The 15977-nt window shown below is 40.4% G+C and overlaps 1 protein-coding gene across 1 annotated transcript in view; it reads right to left on the reverse strand.

Annotated features, from left to right (window-relative positions):
• Positions 1–5408: 5408 nt before the first annotated feature.
• LOC128113347 (zinc finger protein 728-like) overlaps positions 5409–15977 on the reverse strand; it is a 33468-nt gene continuing 22899 nt past the window's right edge. The window contains exon 4 of the mRNA XM_052742949.1: positions 5409–15661. Coding sequence (XP_052598909.1) covers positions 14559–15661 — 1103 coding nt within the window. The 3' untranslated portion in view covers positions 5409–14558. The remainder of the gene's footprint in view (positions 15662–15977) is intronic.

Consider the following 15977-nt stretch of genomic DNA (forward strand, 5'->3'; position numbering starts at 1 on the left):
AGAGACCTGCCTATCCAAACCTTAGGGACACAAGTGGGCCACATGACAATGACTCCTCTTCAATGTGTAATGTGACTAAGTAGGTGTGGGGCAAGTCTGTGGTGATATTGTGTTCCCCAAGATATCATGCACCCTAATAAATTTATCTGGGGTCCAAGAACAGAACAGCCACTAGACAGACATAGAGGCCAGAAAATGTTAGCACTCACACCTTTAATCCTAGCCTTCTGGAGGCAGAGATCCATCAGGACCTCTGTGAGTTCAAAGCCACACTGGAAACAGCCAGGCATGGTGACTCACGCTTTTAATTCCATGAAGTAATGGCAGAAAGCAGAAAGGTGTTTAAGGCGAGAGGACCAGGAACTGGAGCTGGTTAAGCTTTTAGGCTTTTGACCAGCACAGTTCAGCTGAGAGGCATCCAGTCTGAGGAAACAGGATCAGCTGAGGAAGTGGAAAAGTGAGGTAGCTGTGGCTTGCTCTGTTTCTCTGATCTTTCAGCATTCACCCCCAATACCTGGCTCCAGGTTTATTTTCATTAAAGAGACCTTTTAAGATTTGTGCTGCACAAATGAGGTGGTATTGTGTAGCTTGAGTTTTCCTGACTGGCCCACAGTCAGTCAGGACAAATCTCTGACACCCGCCAGTCCCACAGCCACTCAGACCCAATCAAGTAAACACAGAGACTTATATTGGTTACAAACTGTATGACCGTGGCAGGCTTCTTGCTAACTGTTCTTACAGCTTAAATTAATCCATTTCCATTAATCTATACCTTGCCACATGGCTCGTGGCTTACCAGCATCTTCACATGCTGTTTGTCATCATGGCGGCTGTCCGTGTCTCTCTCACTCAGCCTTCCACTTCCCAGCTTTATTCTCCTCCTTGTCCCACCTACACTTCCTGCCTAGCCAATGGCCAATCAGTGATTTATTTATTGACCAATCCGAGCAACACATTTGTCATACAGACCATCCCACAGCAGTATTGTGTTCCCCAAAATATTGTGCACCCTAATAAACTTATCTGGAGTCAGAGACAGAACAGCCACAATATTAAACATAGAGGATAAGCAGTGGTAGCACACGCCTTTAATCCTAGCATTCCAGAGGCAGAAATTCATGTGTTCAAGGATATAGCCAAGCATGGTGACTCACGCCTTTAATCCCAGGGAGTGAGGCAGAAAGCAGAAAGATATATAAGGCGTGAGGACCAGAAACTAGAAGCATTTGGTTGGTTAAGCTTTTAGGCTCTGGAGCAGCACAGTTCAGCTGAGATCCATTCTGGATGAGGACTCAGAGGCATCCAGTCTGAGGAAACAAGACCAGCTGAGAAGTTGGCCAGGTGAGGTTAGCTGTGGCTTGTTCTGTCTCTCTGACCATCCAGCATTTCACCCCAATAACTGGCCTCAGGTTTGATTTTATTAATAAGACCTTTTAAGATTCCTGCTAAATCTAGCGCCCAATGTTCATGGTACAAATTCATGAAAAAGCTGCTTGCCTGTGGCCTTGTGGGCCCCAGCTACACTCAGTCGGTTGTGGTGGTGCACACCCATAGGATTTACTGAAGAAGGTAGAGGCAGGAGGATCCGGACTTTGAGGCCAACCTAGGAGAAGTTGTGGCCTGGGCCGAGCCACAAACAGTGGTGGGACCATGGAGGCAGCGGCTGCTGCTCTGAGTTGCTGGCTTCTTTCTCATCGTGTTGGTGACTGTGGTGATGCTGCTACCTGGGACAAAGGGCTTACTACTGCTGGTTCAGAGAAGAATTGTCAGGACCATCATGTTACAAGAAAGCATCAACAAACGTCAGTTTGGAAAAGTTTGGCAAGACCAATAGTGGGGAGAAATTGCTGTGAAGATTTTCTCTTCTAGGGAAGTATGTTCATGGTTCCGAGAGACAGACATTTATCAGACTGTGATTGCTCCAAATCACAGAGGAGGCACAAAAAAAAAAAAAAAAAAAGTCTGCAGTGAACCATGACCACACCTAACAGTGACTTTGAAATCTTCAAAAAGATGACAGGATCCCACAATGATGGTTCCACATGAACTATGGTAAAGCCATTAAGATTATTAACACCACGGAAAGATCAACTTTGGACTACAAACCAAACTGTTCAGGACAATTTCAAGATGGCTAGAGCTGAGATGATCCAGCCTGACAGACTACTTGAACAAGGACTTGAAACAAGCCCTGCACTTTCCTATTATACAGAGATTGGACAAATGATACAGGACTTGACAATTAACCCCAAAATTTTCTTTTCAAGATTCCCTAAAGATGTCTTTGCTCCTAGAAAGCAGGAAGTAATCTTAAGAAAACGATGCCCACATTCCCAAGGTGTGGGGTGGGAATTTTTTTGGTCATTTAATGAGTTATGGATATTGTTATTGTTTATGATGGTTGGCTACAAGTTGTTAATTGTTAATGGTCAAGAAAAAAGCTGAACAAGGAGATTAGATTCAGAGTTTTTGTTTGAAAAAAAAGAAAGAAAAAGAAAAAAGGGAATATAGATTTGAGGTAGATAATTGAATCTACTCTGAGAAAAAAGATAAATAATAGGATAAATGGGTAGATCACTGAATCTACACTGAAAAGAAAAAGGGGAAGATATAAAAATGACAAAAGGTAGACGACTGAATCTATTATGAAAAGAAAAAAGAGAGAATATGGATATGATAAGATAAAAAGGAGATTATGGAATCTACATTTAAAAAGGAACTACTTGTTTTAAATAAGGTAAGTAATGAATTTTTTGTCTGATTTTAGCAAATGTTATTGGACTGGACAGTATTAATATATATAATGGAGTTTTTATCTGAACCTGTCAAATGTTAATGGACTCAACATCATTAATGTAATTCTTGACTGTATATATTGTATATACTTATTGGATAGTTTTTCTTGTGTTAGTTATAAGCTTTTTTAAATTTTAGACAAAAAAAGGGTAAATGAGGTGGTATTGTGTTCACCAAAATATTGTGCACCCTAATAAACTTATCTGGGGTCAGAGACAGAACAGCCACAATATTAAACATAGAGGACAGGCATTGGTAGCACACACCTTTAATCCTAGCATTCCAGAGGCAGAAATTCATGTGTTCAAGGATACAGCCAAGCATGGTGACTCACGCCTTTAATCCCAGGGAGTGAGGCAGAAAGCAGAAAGATATATAAGGCGTGAGGACCAGAAACTAGAAGCATTTGGCTGGTTGAGCTTTCAGGCTTTGGAGCAGCAGTTCAGCTGAGATCCATTCTGGATGAAGACTCAGAGGCCTCCAATCTGAGGAAACAAGATCAGCTGAGAAGCTGGCCAAGTGAGGTTAGCTATGGCTTGTTCTGTCTCTGTGACCATCCAGCATTTCACCCCAATAACCTGCCCTGGGTTTGATTTTATTAATAAGACCTTTTAAGATTCCTGCTACACAAGTCCATTTGTTCATTAATTTGTTCTAACTCCCAGTGTACTCAGAGTGACACTGATCTCTCTTTCAGTTGTTCTGATCACTCAGAATGTGCTGCCTCCCTCTTGCTATAATCTCTTAGGTTCACATGGAACCAAAACATGTTCCAAACTTACAAAATATTTGCCAACCCTGAGACTTAGTGGCCTTTTAGTTTTTGCACATTTGATACTTTCTGAAATGCATTATTCATCATGTTATCTTGATAACAGCTCCTATTGCTGAACAATACCTAGTATGTAGTTATCTCACATACTCATGAGGTCACAAGGCTTTGCTGAATCTCTCTTAAGTGTCAAGTTACCTAATGGCTGTGTATTTGTCTCCAGGTGTGCTGTGAGCTCGTGCTTACAACCTGCTCCTCCCCAAGTGCAGGGACACAGGTCCTGGCTCAAACACGGGTGTGTAATGACACCTCACCTTATCCATTGCTGGAATTCCCTCTGCAGAGGTTTCATCTGCTGTGTTCAATTTCCTCTTCTCTGATGCTGAAAGGATTCCTATGTGACAGTATTTTGAAATTTGTGGCTTCTACCTTGAATTTACCTCAGTTTCTCAAAATCAGGACACAAAACTTATTATTTCTAAAATACAAAGATATCAAATAACTTATTGGAATTTGACAATCAAATACCCTACTATACACCATAACCTCTACCCTGGCAGCCTCTGAGAGTTTCACTTTCATCTCTTTCTAGGAGAGGAAATCTATTTCTCTATGTCCGTTTAGACTCTAATAATCAGATGACAGTCAAAGTCCAAAGTCTCTTGACTTTGTAATTCAAACAACTGCTTATCCCACAGTGCTTATTAGATCATGGCTTCAACATGCCTTGGGACTGTGGTCACTTGTCATTCCAGAATGAAGGAATCATCTACTGGCAAGGAAAGATAAGAATAAATGAGACAGAAATGGAGTGGGAAATCCCACATCTTGCTACATCATGTACATGGCATCTGTGGATCGTGATTGAAGTTATGTGGACTCCAAAGAATTGTGTCAACTCAAACTTTCTATCTCTGTGTTCTGAAGAACAGATAGTCTTTGTCTAGTCTTTGCTATATTTCTGTCAAGAGTATAGGATGGGTTTCCAGTACAACTTAGCTGTCATCTCCATGTTTCATTGTGAATCAGTTCTCTTTAACTCTGCTGCAAAGCTCCATGTTGACCTACATGTTGCATCTCAGTGTCTACAAAGGTAGTACAATGTGGACAATGCCATCAAGTTCTGCTTCAATCTTGGGATATGGCATGACCCAATAGTAAGGTTTCCTTTTTCTCTTGGTTCTGGCATTAGACAAAGGTTCCTAGAAGTGTAGTTTTGACATGAACATCTACAATGGTCTCTCACCATTCAAATGAAATTTCACATCCACAAGATAGAGATTTCCTTGGATATGGTCTTGGCTCAGAGCACATTTATTGTTGGCTCAATGTACCAGGATTGCCAATATTGACCTTAATCTCTCTGACAATTACAGCAGATTTCATGTAGTCTATAAATTTAAGGTCACTGTGGTCTTAGAATGAGAATGGCACCTATAGGCTCATAAAAATGGAAGGTTTAGGCACCACTTGGTAGGAACTGTTTGGGAAGGATTAGAATGTGTGGCCTTATCGTAAGAGCTGTGTCATTGGGACTGGGCTTTTTATATAGAAAATTGTGAGCTATTCCCAGTTATCTTTATCTACCTCCTATTGTGGATAAATATGTAAGCTCTCTGCTACTGCTGAAGGACCATGCCTACCTTCCTGATACTATGCTGCCTAGCAGAGGACTTTGCACAATGAAACAGTGAGTCATGAATTATTAATGCACTGTCTCACAGCAATTAAAAAGACACCCAGTTCTGTGGTTTTCTAATGGAAAAGAGAAAGAACATGTACTCATCTCAGATCAGACTCTAATGACTGACATAGCAAAGATTCCATTGTAGTCCCTATCTTCAAGAATCAGTGAGTTTATTGGGGTTGCCAGCAGGAGAATGATTGAGGGATTAAAACAGAAACAGGGAAAACTCATATACACGTGCATCAGCAGTACTAAAAATCGGAACTCAGGTTACCTGCATGCCTACAGCTCAGTGTATGACTTGCAGGTAGCTCCATTGATGATCTGTCTCCTCCTTTACAATCCTTACTGTTTATATTGCCTCCAGCAGGTCTTTTTGTGAATCTTGTAGAGGTTGGGAAATCCCCAAGGCCTATCACATGCATCCTTCCCAGGAGATAATGAGACCCCTCCAGAATGAAATGATTCCCTTCAGAGGATATTGCTACTGGCCACATTGCATACACAGTCCCAACAGAGAGAATAATGAACACTTCTATTGAGCACTACTTATACTGTCAAGGTAAACCTCCAAAGTTTGGAGATATATACATTCAGATTGTATCTTCTTTCCTCAAGAAGCAACTACTATATTTCCCCAACAGACATTAGCAGAAGTTTGTCTCCTAGGTCATTTGAGATCTCATCAATGGACTGTCATGCCATTGGAATGACTGAGTTTGAAGCCGGGTAAAGCACAGGTGACTTCATCAGCGATAAGTGTCCTGGGAGTGAGTTAGAGATGTACTTATCTTTTTTACCATACCTTACCTTGGAACATGGAGGTTACATGAACATGATGGATAGGAATCTGGAGAGTCCTCACAGATCAATCTGGACATGAGGTGATACTTAAATGACTAACATCCAACTTGTCCTGATTCCCTTTGTGTTTGCTTAACCACTTCTCAGTCCTCTACCCTTCTTTCACATTTACAAGAATTCTTGTGTTCATAAACCATCTATTAAGTTTGTGGGACAAGCACATTTCCATATCAGCCTGTGCCTGTCCTTTGACATCTCGTTCGCAGTCTTAATTCCTCTATGCATTTTATAAGTGGTTTATCCTATTATAGAGAAATATATTGTTTAGTAGCCTCACTATAGTTTCCTACTTTCTGCAATATCAGTCATTTCTTGTGGAAATCTTGTTTTGGTATTTGCATATGTCTCATTGTTATGCATGAGGCTGTAACTTGGCCTAAGCCCTAGAACATCATGTTAGTGTCTGATTTGTTTAAAGACAAATTATTTCCTTAGCCATATGTAAGACACCAGTCTATCAAAAATGTAGAGACCCAAATGGGTCTTTAGTTTGTAATGTATCTAAGTGGGTGTGGGAGAAATCCATGTGTTCTTTAACTTGTTCTAACTCCAGGGTCCTCAGAGTGGCATTCCATGCCTCTTTCAGTTGTCATGTTCACTCAGAATGTGCTGACTCTTCTCTGTACATGCATTTTCCTTTTGGGCCACCACTTCACCAAAACCAACATGGAAACTTATTATTAATTAGGACAGCTCAGCCTATAGCTAAGGCTTGTCTACTATCTCTCATAACATTAATTAATCTATTTCTCATCATCTACACGTTTCACGTGACTTGTAGTGTTTACCTATCCTCCTCCATGTCTTGCTTCCTTGGAATCTTCCTGGGGACTCTGCCTTTCTTCTTCTCAGCACTCTCTGTCCAGAAGTCCAGGCTATTGACTGTTTAGCTTTTAATAAACCAATCAGAAGGTGCCTTGTCAAAGACACATCCTCACAGTGTACAAAAAGATTATTCCACAACACCTCTCCTACAGTAATCTCTCAGCCTGAAATGGGCCCCAAAGTGACAAACTTTTAAATACTTATCCAGTCCAATACCTAGTCATCCTTCCCTTTAGCACATGTGATACTCCCATGAAACTCACTATCCATTAAGCTATTCTGATAACAGGTATTACTGAACAGTTTGAGGGATGCAATTAGTTATCTCAGATACTTCTCCTCCTGAGGTCACAAGGCTTTGATGAACCATTATTGAGTGTCCAGTTACCTTAAAGGAACCCAGTGCAAATGCACAGACTGGAACCTGGGCTGCTTTGTTGTCCTCACGTCCTGAGGTGAGGGAGACCAGGGAGGACTGCCTGGGGTGGCTGCAGGGGGTTCCTGAGCAGGAGGTACCATGTTGGAAGTAGGAGAGCATTCATTCTGCACCTCTTTACCCTTCTGAAACCCTAATCATCCCATAGCCTAGAAGCCTGGGAGGCCAGACCCCAACTCACAGTGGCTCTAAGGTGTAGGACCACTTTTTCTCTGCTGGAAGGTCCCTTAGCTGTGTGGTTCTTAAGTTAGAAAAGCTATACTGGGTCCCAGGTCTAGCTCTTTGTACGTCTCGAAGCCAGCTTCCTCTGTGATTGGATGTTTCCTCTGTCCTTGAAATTTCTTTGCTGTACGACTGTGATCTGCCTTGATTTCTACCTCAACACACCTGGCTACTCTTATTTCTATTTCTACTTTTCAATACATAGAAACAATTGCTTTTGGAGTATTGATGTGGTGAGATATTGTATACCCCAATAAAACTTATCTGCGGATCAGAGGACAGGACCAGCCACTAGATTAGAAATAGAGGCAAGACAGTAGTGTCAAACACAGTTAATCCTATCACTCAGGAGGCAGAGGTCTGTCAGGATCTCTGTGAGTTCAACGCCACACTGGAAACAGAGCCAGGCAGTGGTGGCACACACCTTTAAACCCGTACTTGAGATCTCATGCCTTTGTTGGGAAGCACACATCACAGAATCCCAGGAAGTGATTTCTTGGCAGAGAAAGGAATATAGGGTGTGAGGAAATAGGAACTCACTTTCTTGAGGCTGAGGATTTTGTAGAAGTAAGAACATGGCTGGCTTATGCTGTTCCTCTGATCTTTCAGCTTTTGCCCCAATATTTGGCTCTGTTTTTTTTTTATTTTTTATTTTTATTAATAAGACCTTTTAAGACCTGTGTTACATATTACTAATATTACATATATATGAACATATGCTGTTAAAGGTAATATCTGGTGTCCATACATCAGCCCCAAGCATGTACATCTCTAAGGGTCCTCTAACTCTCCTGTCCTGAGTCAGTGCCCCTGACTTTGAGACAAGAAAAAGATCAACAAACAGCCATAGAAGACATTGTGTGATTAAGAACAGCTAACAGGCTGCCTAGGTCCAACTGAGTTTACTATTGTTTATCTCCTGGTATAAAAGGTGATTATATAAATGCAAATGACAAATTGAGTCATTTTATCCCAGCTTGGAATATGTAGTTCAGCCATAAGTGCGTGAAGCCTCAGGTTTACTGTGGAAGCAAGGTTGTACCGGGCATAAACATTTAAAAGGATGGTCACCATCAAAGCCATAGGAAAGCATCTGCAACCAAGATTTCCTTAGAGTGACCCCAGAAATCAGTCCAGGTTTATATGGCTGCTGCTCACTAGGCAGCCAGGTAACCACATGGAGTCAAATCTTTGGTCACATCTTGGAGCCTATGAGCCTGCTGGAGACAGGTACAAACTTCAGATGCAGTGCAGTCTGTGGTTAGAGCCACAGACCCAAAGTAGCTTCTGTGACTACCACAGCATAGACTATGAGTGCTGCAGTGACACCTGGAACCTCACAAGTCAGCACCTCACATCCATTATGATCTCACATCACAGGAACCAGGGCCCAAGTCCCTGCACTGTCCCCACTATTTCAGTACTGGGCTATGCTCAGGGGACCTCACACCTTACTATAGAGATATTTGTACCTCTTGTTTATTGCTTGTAAATTCTCAATTGTAAAGAACCTGAATCAATGTACATGTCCATGAACATATCAATAGAAAATAAGTTGGTTAAAGGCTTTATCATTTTGGAGGACAGGATGGGAGGGTGGGGGAGGCATGGAGTAGGGCAGTGGGAGGAGGGATGAGAGGGGGATCTGTGCTTGGTTTTTGAAATGAATAAAAAAATTTTAATAAAAAAACATAAATTGCTAAATATAAATGTATATGTTTATTATACACACAGAAAGAGGATACTATTTAACTCTATAAATGGAGAATCACAAAATTTACAGAAAAATCAATGGACATGTAATGTATGTAAGTTGAGATCACACAGTCATATGAAGAAATACACTGCTTGTTCTCCCTGATATGGTTAGTATAGACAGTAATATATGTATATATGTGAAGAAATGTGTATGTGGGTATACTAAGTAGAAAAGAGAATAAGCATTAAATATTAGGGGATGAGGAAGATTTAAAGCAGGTAATGAACATGGGTTGTCAAAGAGAACATAAGATAACTGATTTTCAATTTCCAACTCTGTTGTGGATTTTAGTTTTCAGGGTGTATAAGTGCATAAAATACATTCAGTGAAGACAGTGTCAAATCCAATGTGAATGCCTCAAAGAGTTTGTTCTGAATGTACCTCCTAACTGCACAGAAGCTCATGATCTGTGTAGTGTAACAGGCTGTCTCTCGGGCCACCAACCAGCTCCCAAATCATAACATGGAGACTTACTAGTTATAAATGCTTGGCCTTAGCTTAGGCTCATTTCTTGCTAGCTCTTATAACTTAACCTGTTTCTTTTCATGTACATTTTGCCTCGCAGCTCTTTACCCATTTTTCTGTATATCTTGCTTTCCTGCTGTCTCCATGGCTGTCTGGAAGCTGCCTGGCTTCTGGCCCTGGGGTGTTCCCCTCTTCCTTGTTCTCTTCTCCTTTTCCTCCATCTTAGATTTCTCTTCTTATTTATACTCCCTGCCTGTGAGTCTCACCTATCCCTCTCCTACCTAGGAATTGGCCATTCAGCTTTTTATTAGACCAATCAGGTGCCTTAGGCAGGCAAGGTGAAACAAATGCAACACATTTTTACATGGTTAACAAGGAAGCAGAAACAAATGTAACATACCTTTACTCAGCTAAAGTAAGAGTCCACACCAGAAGCAGATGTAACACATCTTTGCCTAGTTAAAATAATATTCCACAACACTGTAGTTTTCAGGTATTGTTAATTTTCATATATGAATATTTTTTACTTTCAAAATAATGGGGTTTAAAATTAAAGAGAGAAATGAGAAATACTAGCAGAGATTATGAGTCCCTGCTGTACTATTTAATCCTGAGATTGTAGGTTTCTGCTATATTTACTCCTGAGTGTGTCTGTCTCTGCTATTCTATCTACTCCTAAGTGTGTGAGCCTTTGCTGTATTATTAACTCCTGTGCATGTCTCTGCTAAACTATTTACTCCTGACAGTGTGTCTTTGTTATATTTCTCACATGAACTCGTACCTTGAGAAGCTTTCCCCACAGACTGTAACTCTAAAAAATCATTCTCTTGTAGAACAAATGTATATCCATTAAGGTCATTTCCATTCATAAGGAAATCTCCCTCTGTGTTCTGAAGAAATTAATAACTAGGTCTCCAGAGACTCCAAGCAGGAAGAAAACATTGACTCACATACACATAGCAAACCTGACTTTTGTTCAAGGTGTGTTGCTGACTACATCTTAGACATTTTAAAAAACAGAACCTTCCCACACAGCAACCTTTCTTTGTTATTATCTATGATGAAATTTAAAGCTGGAAGCATAGACTATCTTTGCCATGCAATCTAGAGGGTTATTCATTTGTTTTCTCTAATGAGCATATGGCATTTACATATTAATAAACTTCTTAGAATAATACAATGATAGAAGGTATGTGATATGTTGTAACTTTCTATCCACCAAGTTCATTTGACAGTTACATTCCTTCCCTAACTTTCATAATGACGAATAACTGTGACCACTATGCATGTAGGAGGGAGATAAGGGAAGGTGGTGAGGCCACTGTTCATCATCACTCTGTTGTACTCTGTGGGGTGGCTACCCCCAACCCCACAGTTCCCCAGAGTTTTCTTGAGTGAAAGCAGAAAGAAATATTAAATAGAAGGATTTAGAGTGTAGAGATAAACAGATAGAAAATATAGGATAGTCTCGAGAAGGCCTGGAACCTATTTCAACAGGCCAGGATCATCTCTGCCCTAGGGTATTTATAGAGACGCCAAGGGGTAGAGCAAAAGACCTCCCCCCCAGCACAGCCAAGTGCAGACCATCTCAGACACCTGCACTGAGGCCCGTCATCCTAATCATCCTCTCTATGCAGACCTGCTGGGTAAAGCCACGAGGAACCTGAAAATGGGCTCCCACAGTACTCATGGCAAAGCCAAGTGGAAGATACAAGGTGAGTCTGGCTGTATCTCATCTCTTCAAAGCGATCCCTGTCTCTTTCCTGAGGTTACATTGATATAGGGCTCTTTTTTTTTTATTAATTAATTCATTTATTTTTCTATTATCAACTTGATACAGTATAAAATTTTATCTAAATAGTGAAATGTTTCGTTGAGGCTTGCTCAGTCATTGAGTAAAACCAAAACTTATTATAAGCTACAGTCATCAAACAATCAGACTGCAACCCATAGAATCATGGGGAGGGCTAGGACATAGGGCTCCTTAGTCCTCACATCTGAGCCCTTCTACGCGTCCACTCACTTGACCTCACGACGCCTTCCCAGTAGGATGCTGACCCTCTGGAAACTTTATGATGGCCACACTCGTGTGTTGTAATCACTGCTAAAACAGGTCAAGTTTGGACATATCCCAAACCAACAAGGTTTAAAATGATATTTAGAGAGAATTTAATACATGAATGTTAAATGTTTTTGAGGTGGTATTGTGTTCACCAAAATATTGTGCACCCTAATAAACTTATCTGGAGTCAGAGACAGAACAGCCACAATATTAAACATAGAGGGTAGGCAGTGGTAGCGCACGCCTTTAATCCTAGCGTTCCAGAGGCAGAAATCCATGTGTTCGAGGATACAGCCAAGCATGGTGACTCACGCCTTTAATCCCAGAAAGTGAGCCTTTAATCCCGGGGAGTGATGGTAGAAAGCAGAAAGGTATATAAGGCGTGAGGACCAGAAACTAGAAGCATTTGGCTGGTTAAGCATTTGGTTGGTTAAGCATTTGGCTGGTTAAGCTTTCAGGCTTTGGAGCAGCACAGTTCAGCTGAGATTCATTTGGGATGAGGACTGAGAGGCTTCCAGTCTGAGGAAACAAGATCAGCTGAGAAGTTGGCCAGGTGAGGTTAGCTGTGGCTTGTTCTGTTTCTCTGATCTTCCAGTGTTCACCCCAATACCTGGCTGAGGTTTGATTTTATTAATAAGAACCTAGTAAGATTCCTGCTACATGTTCTATTCAAATCTACACATTCCTTCACCTATTGCTTCTTACCCTTACTTAAAAACACTTTACTCTCCCACCTTGGTGGGCTTTTTATTTATTGTTTCTTCATTCTCCTAAGTGCTCCCTCCATGTGGAGGGGTGTAGGACAGTTGACTAGAACCTGGAAGCCTATCAGATTGACTGTCTCTCTACTGACAATTGATGGCTCCTCCACAGTATGAGTGACACACAGTGAGGCCCTTAGGCACCCATGCTTATTGTACGGTGGGGTTTAGCCTGTGTACGTGTTCTCCAGGAAATAATAGCCACAGTGTGCTCAAGCATGAAATGGTACTGACTTTTCTAGCAATGTTTCACTGTTCTATAATTTTTTAAAGATTCATTTTTTATGTATACAGTGTTCTGTCTGTCTGTCTGCATGCCAGAAGAGGGCACCATATCTCATTATAGATGGTGGTGAGATACCACATGGTTACTGGGAATTGAACTGGGGACCTCTGGAAGAGCAGTCAGTGCTCTTAATCTCTGAGCCAACTCCAGCCTCTAGACATGTTTTAACATTCCTACTGTCTCACTGCACACATCTACTATATCTGCCTCTGACATTGTTTCTAACTCTTTTCCCTCAGTATTCTCTGACTTTTGGCTTTAGATGTGTGTACGGGACCTCTTTTAAAATGTGTGACATGTATGACACTTTTAGATTTAGGTCCTCCACAGGCTAATATTCTCTACATTTTGACCAATGTGTGTTTTTGTATTAGTCTCCATCTACTACACAATTAATATTTTCTGGTGGGTGTTGAGAGATGCCTGACTCTGGGATAAGATGAGAACTTGGGTTCTTGACTCTGGTATAAAGATGAGAACTTGGGTTCCTGACTCTGTGGGATAAATATGAGAATGTGGGATCCTGACTCTCTGAAATAAAGATGAGAACTAGAGTTCATTTAGTTATTATCTACTTATTACAATAACAGCATTAAATTTTCCCCAGGGCTTACCACCTAGCCAGGCAAAAATATATCACCAAATTAATATCACATTAGTTACTGTTTGTGGAATAAGCATTAAATCCAATCAGTAAATGATTGGTTCTTCTCATGACTTTCCTGCCATTATTGCTCTATGGGCACTGTTGTTTTTTATCTGAGGCACAGCATCTGCACCTGAGACTATCTCTGCTTCAGCTGATGATTTTATCTCTTCAGCTGTAGCTGCTGCCTTGCTGCTGAGGCCTTAGACTGGAAGAGCCTTCCTGTAGTTTTAACTAAGAGCCTTCCTGTAGTTTTCACTAAGTCATTGTCCTTCTATTTTACCAATAAGGATTCTGGAGCCAGATGCTGGGTGAAAACCTGCTAGCTCAGAGAGACGGAGATTCTTACACACAAGGGGAGATATTACAGGAGCTTGGATGACTCCACTGGGAAAAACAACAGTAACTATGCCACAGCCCAGATCTCAGACTCCATGCACTCAATGGACAATGTTAGGGCATGGTAAAGGTTTTATGGAGCATTTATAGTTAGAGAAGAGGCTCATTAATCAAGGCAAGTTTCAAACATATTGCTTGAACAAACTGTTGGATGTTACAGCAAAGAGAAGTCTCTACTCTTCTCGGATGACATGCTTAGCATTTTTGCTCTTGGAAGTTAATGTTCATGTTAACATTCAAAATAATTAACTTAATATTCTCTATTACGGATTCATTTGAGTTGGATAAGATGAGAATTGTTAGTAAAGATTTACCACACTTCACACACTCATGGAGTTTGTAGTCAGAATGAACCATTTGATGTGTTTTAAGGGTTGAAGTAAACTTTTTAAGGCATTTGTAGGATTTCTCTCCCCTATGAACTATATTATGTGCTGAGAAAGGATATAAAGATTAACAAAGTCTTTGTCACATTTCCCACAATTTTAGGGATTATCTTCAGAATCAATTTCTTTTTCTTTTTTATGTTGTCTAAGGGATGAAGATGAAAAGAACCACCTCTCACACTCTTCACACTTTCAGGGTTTCTCACCAGTATGAACTCTCTTGTGTCTCTTAAGGCCTGAGTGATACCAAAAGGCTTTGTGACATTCTTCACACTTAAAGGGTTTCTCTCCTGTATGAACTCTCTTGTGTCTCCTAAAGCCTGAGTGATAATGAAAGGCTTTACCACATTCTTCACACTTGTATAGTTTCTCTCCAGTATGAAGTGTTTGATGTTCCTGAAGATCCCTAGAACAGGAATATCGTTTGCCACATTGTACACAGGTATAAGGATTGACTTCAGAATGGATAATTTGATGTCCTCTAAGTGATAAATATGAGTAAAAACATCTGCCACACTCTTCACACTTGTAAGGGTTATCTTCATAGTGAATTATTTGATGTCGTCTAAGGGATGAAGCTGAGCAAACACATTTGCCACACTTTTCACACTTGTATGGTTTCTCTCCCGTATGAAATACCTTGTGGTTCTTAAGTCCTGAGTGATAAAGAAAGGTTTTGTGACATTCCTCACACTTGTATGGTCTCTTTCCATTATGAATTGTACGATGTTTCTGAAGGGTTGCATAATGGGAAAACCTTTTGCCACACTCCTCACACTTGCAGAAATTGTCTTTCGAGTGAACTGTTTGATGTTGTTTAAGGTATGAAAGTGAGTAAAAACATTTGCCACACTCTTCACACTTGCATGGTTTCTCTTCAGAATGAATTCTTTGATGATGCTTCAGGAATGAAGGATCATAAAAAGCTTTGCCACATTTTTCACACTTGTAGGGTTTCTCTCCAGAATGAATTCTTTGATGTTGCTTCAGCATTGAAGGATAATAAAATAATTTGCCACATTCTTCACACTTGTAGGTTTTTTCATCAGTATGATTTTTCTGGTGTATAAAAAGTGATGCGTGAGTATTGAAGGTCTTATGACATTCTATACACATGTAGGATTTTTCTCCAGTATGAAGTCTCTTGTGTATGGAAAGTGCTTTATGAGAACTTAGGCCCTTACCACATTCTTCACACTTGTAGGGTTTCTCCCTTGTATGAATTCTCTGGCGTTGCATAATTAGTGAGTTACAGTCAATGGCCTTGTAAATGTTATAATCATTGGGTTTTGTTCCTGTTGAACAAAAGTTGAAATATGAACAAAGGCTAGGAAATATTCCTCATACTTACAATGCTTATCTTTTTAAAAGGAAACATTTACTCATACATATTGAAGCATTTCAAAATCTATAGGCACTAAGAATAAATGGTAAAATATTATAGGTAGAAATAATCAAAACTTCTCCTAGAATAAGGGCATGACCAAAAAGAACCTAGGCATAATGGCATATTATTCAAAGTTTAATACCTAAGGAAGTTGTAAGGGCATTTTACTAAGAGAAATAAACCCATTAAACAATAGAGATGTTATATGGCCAGACAACCCTAAA

This window comes from Peromyscus californicus, unplaced genomic scaffold, assembly GCF_007827085.1.
Source record: "Peromyscus californicus insignis strain IS unplaced genomic scaffold, ASM782708v3 Scaffold_18__1_contigs__length_77618521, whole genome shotgun sequence".
NCBI classification, from domain to species: Eukaryota; Metazoa; Chordata; class Mammalia; order Rodentia; family Cricetidae; genus Peromyscus; species Peromyscus californicus.